Genomic DNA, 10,375 nt, shown 5'->3' with positions numbered 1-10,375 from the left:
AAACAATGCAATCTTTGTGGACAGAGAAGGGTTTAAGGAAAGGGGCATTTACAATTTTGCTTTTCAACGAATCAAAAGAGGTTTGTTGTTCTGTACCCCACACAAATTTGGCTTGTTTCTTTAGCAAAGAGCGTAAAGGATGTACAATGGTAGAGTAGTCTTTTACAAATTTCCCATAAAATTCGGTAAGTCCTAAGAAGGATAACAGCTGTTCCTTTGAAAGAGGGGTGGGAGCATCAGTGATACTTTTAACATGATTTAGTTTAGGTTTTATACCATCGCTGGAAATTTCATGCCCTAAGTATTCAACTTTGGATTGTCTGAATTTGCACTTGTTAAACTTTAGAGTAAGACCTTTCTTTTGCACATTGGACAGTACACAATGCAAATTGTGATCGTGTTCCTCGACATTTACACCAAAAATTAAGATATCGTCTTGGAACGCAATAGCTCCTTTACAGTTAAGGAGAACCTCTTTCATCAGGCGTTGGAACACAGAAGCAGCACTGGCGAGACCAAAAGGCATTCGCAAATACTGGAACATGCCTTCCGGAGTCACAAAAGCTGTAAGTCTTTTAGAATCTTAGTGTAACTCAACCTGATGATAGGCACTAGCTAAATCGATGGTTGAAAAGACAGTAGCGCCTGTGAGGGAAGAGATTAATTCATGGATGTTAGGGAGAGGATGCTTGTCTACCCAGATCTCCTTATTCAAACTGCGGAGATCCACACATAGACGGAGCTCGCCAGAACTTTTGAGCGATAAAACAATGGGGGAAACCCAAGGAGAGGATTCTATAGGTTCAATAATTTGTTTAGATACAAGATCACTCAAAATGTCCTTTAACTTCTCCCGATAGGCCAATGGAACATTCCTGACCCTGTGTCTGACAGGAATGGCATTATCATTAAGAATAATTTTGTGCTGAAAATCAACAAATTTACCCAAGGTGTCCTTAAAAACATCAGGAAAACATTTTTTTGTGTTCTCTACAAACAAAGAATTATCTTCAGCATCGCAAATACTTAAAACATATGGTTCCCCCAAGTAGACTGGAGGGTTAGCATTGGGGTCAAGTTTAATGCCGAGTAAACGTTGATGTGGCCAACTAAAGATAGCAACACCTTTGGTGGCAACATAAACTTTCCCTTTAGCAAATCGATCAGCAACCTAAAAATCAGCCCAGAAGAAACCTTCGATATTTATTTTCTTACCAGTGTAACCTCCTGGAGATATGTCTGAAGTCAATAATTTCCTATCCCCCCAGAGATTTTTAAACAGATTCAAACCAATAATGGAGTACCATGAACATGAATCCATCATTAAAAGAATGGGCTGGTTATCAACTAAGATGGTAAAAGAAGGAAATTCTTTCTGTTCAGAGTCATCAACAGATAGAATACAATTAAAACTTTGTAAAACTTCTTCTTCTTCTTGGGAAATGTAGTTGACCCTTTGGGAAGAACGACAAACGTTAGCAAAATGTCCTTTCCTTTTACATTTTACACAAACTCTATCCCAAGCTGGGCATCCTCTATAATTTCCAATATGGTTTGAGCTACCGCATCTGTAACAATAGACATTTTTCCTGTAGGAGAACTTATTTTCAGCAATACTTTTATTTTCAATTACTTTCTTCTCATTGTCTTTTCTAGGAAGTGACCTGTTGGAACTGGATGAAAAATTTTGATTTTTTACTAATGCAACTTCAGTTTCAGTGACTTGAGACTTGGGTGTTTGACCTCTGATTTCTGAAACAAACAATTCGGATTGCTCAATGCCTTTAGCAATATTGATGACAGAGCTTAAAGAAGATTCTGTGCCTAGCCAGAGTCTTTCTTGGATTTTCTTACTCTTGGTGCGCATCATAATCTGATCTCTGAGAACTTGTTCATAAGAAATGGTCTCAAAAGCACAAGAACAAGCTAGAGATCGTAAAGCAGAGACATAATCCTCAATAGATTCATCCTGTTTCTGAACTCGAGAATAAAATTTAAAACGTTCCATAACAGTATTTATCTTCCTTCCAAAACGAATTTTCATTTGAGCACAGGCTTTATCAAAGACATCCAAGTCTCCAGCATCATCAAGTGATGGAAGATTGTCAAATTCTTTAATGCCAGCTCCACCAAGACAGTGTCTGAGAAGAGCTAATTTGCGTTTAGCGGAACATCCATCTTTTTCTAAAACCTCAACATAGGCTAAGAACATTGGGTGCCATAAATCCCATTCAATATTGGGATCACCAGCACTTTGTAAGAAATGAGGTGGCGCAGCAATATTGGACATGCTTTAGTATATTTTGTGACTAGAATAGACTGGAAGGTAATAATAAAAATGAGAAAGAAAAAAAATAAATAAATAAATGTAAAGAGTATATTCCAGTACCTTAATGTCAGTAAACTGATGGGCAATGAATCCGCTAGAAAAACGAGGCAAAATGATGGAGAAATGAAGAAAAGAAGAGCGTCTTCGTGAGAATTGTTTTCCGATTTGTGATGTAAATAGATAAAATGGCGGCACGTCGTGACGTCAGACGTTTTGAGGTTGAAAGGGTGATACCCACAATGCAATGGAGTTCCGGGAAGAGGAGATCGGAACACGAAGATGGAAGCTCCTCGGCGTTGCTAGGCACAGTGGGGATTCCTCTGAGTTGCCTAGATGCAGCGGGTGCAGACAGAGCGGGTGCGGAGGTTCCACGCAATTTGAAAGATGCGTGTAACGGAACACAACACTTGGTATGTAAAATATTTGCCAAATGGTGAGAAAAACAATTAAATAACTCACGGGTAGCGTAATAGCATCGGAAAGTGGCAAATTCAAAAGTCGATGTCAGCAGTGTAAAACTGGAGGCAGGAATCGAGATTTCCAGTAGAAAAAGGTGAACGTTGTCATTCAAAGAGTCCTTATCTTGGGAGTAGAAGCTGTAGGTACCCGGTCGTCGCCAGAAATTATGTAGTAACTGAATCCAAGCGTGGGTTTGATGTAACAGCTTTTATTGCAGGAATGACAATTTGACATCCACAGGTAGAATCAAGCAGTTAACACAGGAGCGGCTCACAGCAGAATGAGCTCCAGACACAGGAGCATTCTAAGTGACATCAGTAGTTCTACAAATGACATCAAATAGGAATACTACAATATAGCACTTTTTACCCCTGATGGGGTGTTGAAGCACGCCACGCCGGAACTCATAAAGGATAAGTGGCGAATTAGTATAGGTGAATATGGGATTTGAGAAGTGAACATGTTAGTCTGTTAATTTTGATTGAAAAGGATAGTGGAGGGATAAAAGAGTGAAAGATTTTTTTGTTGTTTTCTTTTTAGGTCTTAGCAGTAGGGGGAGGCTTTTGGATGAGTAAAAAGGAGTTTTGGAGGGGAGGAGACAGAGGGAAGAGTTTAGAAAGGTTTGTTTTGGGGGATAGGTATAGTAGAAAGATGTGTCAGATGATACAAGGAGGGGTACAGTAGGAGAGTCAAGAAAGGGTTATTTTGGGGATCATAAAAGTGGCATGGGGTTTGGGATGAATGAGAGTGGATGTAGAGGATATATTGATAGATGTATAGGCTGAGAAATAGGGTAGTGCATTGGAAATGCTAAATTAGAAGAAAGTGATAAATATAAAGATCCATAAATACCTTAAATTTGTGGATGTGGATGGTGTGGGCTGGGTAATGCTAAATGGGAAAATGGGCATCATTTCTGTCCCTGGCCCTGGTCATCCTCATACAGGCAGCAGCCCTTGTCCTCTCCACTCTTTGCCTTGACGTCTGGGCTGAGACGCCCTAACCCTGGTCTTTTATAGTCCTAGTAATCAGGTGACCCCTTCAGCCAATGGGAACCCTAGCCCTAACACTATCCAATCACAACACTAGCCCTAAAATCTAGAACCAATAGCAGACCAGGACATTTCAGTCAATCTTAGCCCTAGTCCAAGCACCCAATCAGTTAAAAAAAACTGATCTCTATGTCCAATAGAGGCTCTAGCCCTACCAGTAGTCCCAACCCAAGTCCAAGCAACCAATGGTACAGGAAGCCCTGGTCCCTACTTCCAATAGAAAGCCTAACCCTACTCTTAGTCCCACAACTAGTCCAGCACCCAATCACACCATAAGTCCTAATCGCTACTTCCAATTAAAGGTCTAACCCTAGCCCTAGTCCCACCCTACTCCCAACAACCAATAAAATAGGAAGCCCTAGTCCCTACTTCCAATAGAAATCCTAACCCTAACCCAAGTCCCAACCCTACATTGATTGAATCACAGACCCAGAAACCAATCAGAACCCTCAAACACCCAACCAATGAGGACACTAACCCTAATCCAACAGAAACACCAGATACAACCACCAATCAGTGTACACATGTACCAACCACTAGCAGACCACATAAGGTCCTGGCGACCTCAGACAAGGTTTGCTGGCCAGGGAGTTGGAAGCTGCTTCTCCTGTTCAGCATCTTCTACGAGACAGACAGGCTCAATCCACACGTTGGACTTCTGCAGGTAAAGGCCTCACTAACTTGAAATCTAACAATACTGTTTGAATAAAGCTTTACTCCCCCTCCTGGCCAAAAAACAAAGTGCACAGTCCCTAATAAACACAGTTTAAACAGCTCACAGAAGCACCTTCTGATGTAGAATATCCCTGTTGCTGGGGGGAAGGAATCAGGGGGGCTGGTTTCACTGGCTTGTGAACACAAAATGGTGGCTGGGGATGCACTGTTTTAACATACAGGTCTTATCACAGAGCTGAGGTGAAATTTGGAGGGAAAACTGAATTGTCAACAGGAATGAGAGGGATAAACTACAGAGTTTGGACTGCAAATCCCATAATTCAACACGTTAAATGGAAGCAATCATGGGCAGGGAAAAGCACAAGTTTAAAACATAAAACAGATGATAAAATATGCAATCACAGGCAGGTTAAAAACTAAAATTTTAAACTATAACTACCACAGGCAAAGACAGTAATCACAGAAAGGGAAAATCGTTTTTTTTTACAACTTTTGTTTTGGGGAAGAGACAGCACTAGTCTGTCTCCTTACCCCTTCCTGGACTCTGCTCACTGCAATCTGGGGCACAGGAAGGCTGCAAATCACAAGATGGAGGGCTCATGAACCTGTGCCCAGCTAGAGGTGCGATCGACGCATGCCAGGGCAGTACCCTGTGGGCATGGCACACAGTGTCATGTCGACTCTGTTTTGCTCTGCACCAAGACACACAGTCCGCAAAGGCAGTGTGTGTGTCAGGGCACAGGGCCTTCAAGGGTGGCACAATAAGTGCTGCAGCCCCTAGGGGCCTACTCTGGTCACAGTGCCCTGGGTACCCATGGTACCATTTACCAGGGAACCACCGCTCCTGGTACAAACAAAGGCTTCAAAAAGTGCCAAATGCTATTGATGTCCCCATCCTGGGTTGGAGTGATACAACACCCAATGCTCTGTGCCCACAGCCCCATCGACCGGTAGGTAGTTTGTAAATCTTAAAACATGGCATTGGCAAGATGAATTTTAGGGGGGCGACGTCTTTCAAAATATTCACTTACTGTCACAAATCTATTCCGGTCTGGTTTTTAATAATATTCTCCGCTAGACTGATATTACCTACAAGGGATTTGATTATACGAATTCAGGAGGGCATACAATTTTAGTTTTCTCCGTCAGCTGAAAAAATATGCAGTTGCAGAACCGTACTAGCCATTTTTTTTACATAAAGTATTGCCCAGCCTTTTCCTAATCTTGCGTAATTGCACCTAGTGTATTAGCTTTCCCTAGCATATGTGCCTCCTTTGTCACCCAATGAGTTTACATCACCAGTTATTTGCTTTAAGCTGTGTGACTTCACAGCCAAAACAAGGGTTGGCATTAGCTAAATTTATGAGCAAAACAAACAATTTGCAATCTGATTCCTGCTTTGCATTCCTTTTACCACACCTCTGTTGCTGAAGAAGCATTCCATCTGTGGAACTAACTGCAATTGGTATAAAGAAAGGCGCCGTAATTTACCTGAACACAAAAACCCACCAAATTGCCTTTCTATAGCCTGACATTTTTGTTAAACTTTTGCTATATTTGTTTCAATGTGTACCTTGCTTTCTTTAATTAGTAAAAACAGAAATCAGCTATGATAAAGTGACTTGCATGTCTTTCACGGTCACCGAGGCACTTTTAAGTGTGAACAGTTCGTATATGAATGCAGTCCAAATTCGCTAAACGGCATCGTGTACTGAAATTACTTCATCCATTTGAATTGTGTGCACCAAAAGCATTTTGACTTAAATATACATTTCATTTTCTGCTTTGCATTGATCTAACTGAATGGGGTTAGTGGAGTTTGCTTTGTTTAATTTGTCTTTAGTGCCTTTTGGTACACAGTGGGTTCAAATAAAGTCTGAATTGCGTAGGGCTGGGCCCAAACAAATTGAGGTGGCAAAGTGGGCAAAAAACGGTGGATTGGGAAGCGGCCCTAGTGATTGCCAGCAGCTGATATTAATTCAAGCAGTGCACCCATCAACCACCTCGTTGCTGTTGTTACAGTATTTGAGGGTCCACCTTGGGAACCTTGTGGGTGCCTTGCTCTTGCCGTGAAAGTTGGGAAGAACGTAAACGCCTCACCACTTTCAAAAGTCACCCGCGGCAACTGCCACCAATCCCGCCCACTTCGATCACTGTCACGAGCCATTGGCTTTGCCAGTGCTTGTTTTATTTAAAATGTTTTTACTTGCGTGGTAGCTAAACGTACTGCTTTAAAAGTGAATGGATACCCGTGACTTACAAAAGCGAGAATGGCATTGCATCTGTGCGTGCGCCGGAAAGGGCGTGTGTGATACTTCAGCGTGTTCGCCTCGAGCAGCAACAGCTCTGGCCGTGGTCTTTCCCTCGCATCCCTATCTACAAACATCCTGTGGCGGCCCCCGTTTCCTGCCATGTCCTTATCGGAGGCGCGCTCCGCATCACCATCAGATAACGCGCAGCCCGGGGCTGGTTTCCTGGGGATTCGAGTATTGGTTAATGGCTGCCCGGCCCATGGGGAAGTCAGGCTGCTGATGAGAGCAGAGTCGCTCTTGGCAGGGAGCTCAAGGAAGAAGACAGTGTGCGCAGCGCGTGTGAGGGGCGGTGCTGGCTGCTCGGAACTGCTCAGGGCTCCAGGCAGCAGTAACTTACCGGTGCGACGACGAGGCGGGAGGAAAGAGGATAAATAGAGAGGAAGTGGGTTCCTACAGCAGAACCATCGGCGGAGAAGGAAAGAGCAACATCTGCTGAAACTACCTACACCCACCTACCGACCTGCATCTGTATCCAACCAGCAACAGAGCACCGTCCACTCACCCTCAGAGGCACCTCCAGCCACGAGGCGAACACCAGGACCCTGCCACGGAGCTCCTCCTGTCAGCCGGACACCTGCAGAGTGACAGCCAGTCACTTACCTCCTCCGAGCCACCCACGTAAGTTACTATCTAGCAACAGCATCAGAACACACACCTTCACACTCCCACATAAAGAACTACTTTCTCCTTAGTGCCACAGACAGCAGCTTCTACTCAATCTCGTTCTCCCTACATCTTGTCCACTAATCAAAACCCCTACGGAAACCAGTGGCCAACACTCCCTGCTCTCTCTCCCCTGACCTGGAGACTGGCAGGGAACTCACCCAGGTAAGAGACTGGCAGGGAACTCACCCAGTTAAGAGTCTGGCAGGGAACTCACCCAGGTAAGAGACTGGTAGGGAACTCACCTAGGTAAGTGACTAGTAAGGAACTCACCCAGTTAAGAGACTGGCAGGGAACTCACCCAGGTAAGAGACTGGTAGGGAACTCACCTAGGTAAGTGACTAGTAAGGAACTCACCCATTTAAGAGACTTGCAAGGAAATCACCCAGGTAAGAGACTGGCAGGGAACTCACCCAGGTAAGAGACTGGTAGGGAACTCACCTAGGTAAGTGACTAGTAAGGAACTCACCCAGTTAAGAGACTGGCAGGGAACTCGCCCAGGTAAGAGACTGGTAGGGAACTCACTCAGTTAATTTAAGAGTATATCAGAGCACCTATCAACTGAGCCTTAAGCTTCTGGAAAGCTTAAAGCTTCTGTAGTAGTTAAGACATCCCAACTTTTACAAACGTAGAAGAACTCACCAATTCTGTAGAAAACTAAGACCCTAAATAAACATAATTAAATCTTACCCCTTGTGTAGAAAAGAAAGACTTCCCTGCAGCCGCAGAAAAGCAAGAACTTACCACTTCTATAGAAAACTAAGACTCAACTAACCACTTACCTCCTAGTGAACGCCTGGCATCCACCCCAGTGCTGCCAGTCTGACTGCAAGACCACAGCACCCACCCGAGGCTGAGGGGCACTGCACCAAAGTACGGAGAGCTGTAGCGCCAACACGGCGTCGGCAGACCAAGGGACCGCGCCAAGCCCCCACAGCCACGCCAGCATGCAGCCACAGATTATCCACCTGGCGACCGTCACCCTGATCGGAGTCTTGGAGCAAGGTATGGGGGGGGGCGGGGGGTGCTTTCTATCATGGGTGGGAGGAGTTGGGTATTTAATAGAACAGAAAAAACGCATTCCCAGATTTCTTAGTGTTTGTCTGGGAAAACCTTTCCAACGATCACGGAGTCACTGGAGAGAAGCCGTAAATTGCCACAGATCACACAGTTTTGCAAGTTGATGGACGCAAGAACCACTGGCTTTGGCGATACATTTGTGAGTTGCCTCACGCCTTGGAGACTTCCCAATATCCACTTCAGGTAAGTGAGCCACCGGGGAGCAGGTTCAAGTTGCCACAGATCACACAGTGTTGCAAGGTTTGTCAACACTCGAACGATCATCCTTATGTTTCCATGGTCTCACGCGTGACATGCACGGAAGGCGTGCTTGATAAATAGCCGTTAGTATTCGGACAGGTTTCTTTCTGGGAGCAGCAGCATCCCCGAGAAGGAAGAACTGCAAGTAATCTGTTAGCGGAGGGTTTACTGACCCGGAGGGGCTTATTTGCTTCCGGTGCGTCACTTTTAATATGGGAATAAGTGACGTACCGGCGGCGCAAGGGGTTTGTACATAAGCCCCGGAGTATTTTGATTGCACAGATCTCATATTTAGTTTCAGCAACTCACAGACTAACAAAATGAAAATGTATTTCTAAAAATCAGGGCCAGAAGGAAGACGGATATTAAAGACAAATATTTGTCTCCAGGAGCAGCTCCGTGGGCGAATCACGTGTTGCAGAGACCTTTGTCTTGCCTGCATTCCGCAGGTCTGATTCTTGCCCTTCCTGTTATGTTTCGGCGGCTTATTTGAGAAATGTCAGACTTGGGTAATAGCACCGGTGGTGTGGACAGAGCTTACGTCTGCAGGGCTGCACGATCAGTCAAAACTCTTATCTACTCATGGTGTTGAACTGTTGTGTGTGTGTGGCCTGGACAGCGATTTACCATACAATTTAAGCGTTGTCATGCTGCACCTCTTTCCCTGAATCTGACCACCCGTTACCCGCCCACACTGGGCCATATTAACAAGGCTCCTGCACCACCAGAGCGTCCCTTTTTCTGACGCACAATGCTGAGCCATATTTACAAGGCCGTGCAAAGCCTCAGTGTGTGCCTTTTCATGGTCTTGTAAATATGACCCCTTTCACGGATTACTCTGTGTGAAAGTGGCGTTCCATGGGTGTTGCTGTGGATCTTCCCACCCATCACCCATGGATTCTGACGCATTCACAGATTTACAGGCAGTTGAAAGAAGTCTTTGATTCTCAAAGTTAGACATACCTTGAAGAGATTTTCACATTTTTGCAAGTTGTTGGCCATGCTCTAAGAGACACTGTCCGCGGGGGTGAAAGTGAACGGGGTGCTTTCTGGAACCTGGCACCTAACAAGGGTGTCCATTGTCACCATGTCGACATTTTCCCCGTGGGTGAAACCGTTGGGTGCTGGATCGGAGTGAGGGCTGACATTGTGGAACTGCCGGGATCACCGGCCAACCAGAGAAAATATCCTTATATGCAGAGGATCTCTTAATCTCTTCCTAGAAACCCAGGTCATCCATACTGACAGTTCTGTCAGCATTCCAGAACTTTGAGAGATGTGCAAGATATAAGATGAATAGGGACAAATCAGTGTTAAATGAATGGGGACCTGGGCCAGGGTGAGAGAGGGAGCCCATTATATTGAGGCGTCTGTAGAGGGCTTTTGATATCTGGCCATTAAGGTTACTCGAAGCAGGACATTCTTCTTAGAGAGCAACCTAGAGGGGTGCTCTGGCAATTTCAAATACACATGGAAAGGGGGGGAAAACTCCCGCTCTCAGTAATGGGGAGGGTGTCAATCGTTAAATGATCGCGCTGCCAACATTTTTATATACAGCAAACACT

General features: G+C 44.7%; 1 protein-coding gene across 1 annotated transcript in view; it reads left to right on the top strand.

Annotated features, from left to right (window-relative positions):
- The first annotated feature begins 7,155 nt into the window (after positions 1–7,155).
- LTC4S (leukotriene C4 synthase) overlaps positions 7,156–10,375 on the top strand; it is a 60,307-nt gene continuing 57,087 nt past the window's right edge. The window contains exons 1-2 of the mRNA XM_086931340.1: positions 7,156–7,445; positions 8,280–8,495. Coding sequence (XP_086787466.1) covers positions 8,438–8,495 — 58 coding nt within the window. The 5' untranslated portion in view covers positions 7,156–7,445; positions 8,280–8,437. The remainder of the gene's footprint in view (positions 7,446–8,279; positions 8,496–10,375) is intronic.

The sequence above is a fragment of the Lissotriton vulgaris genome, chromosome 7 (genome assembly GCF_964263255.1).
Source record: "Lissotriton vulgaris chromosome 7, aLisVul1.2, whole genome shotgun sequence".
Classification (NCBI taxonomy): domain Eukaryota; kingdom Metazoa; phylum Chordata; class Amphibia; order Caudata; family Salamandridae; genus Lissotriton; species Lissotriton vulgaris.
Note: the sequence above shows the minus strand (reverse complement) of the source record. Positions and strands in the feature narration are given on the sequence as shown.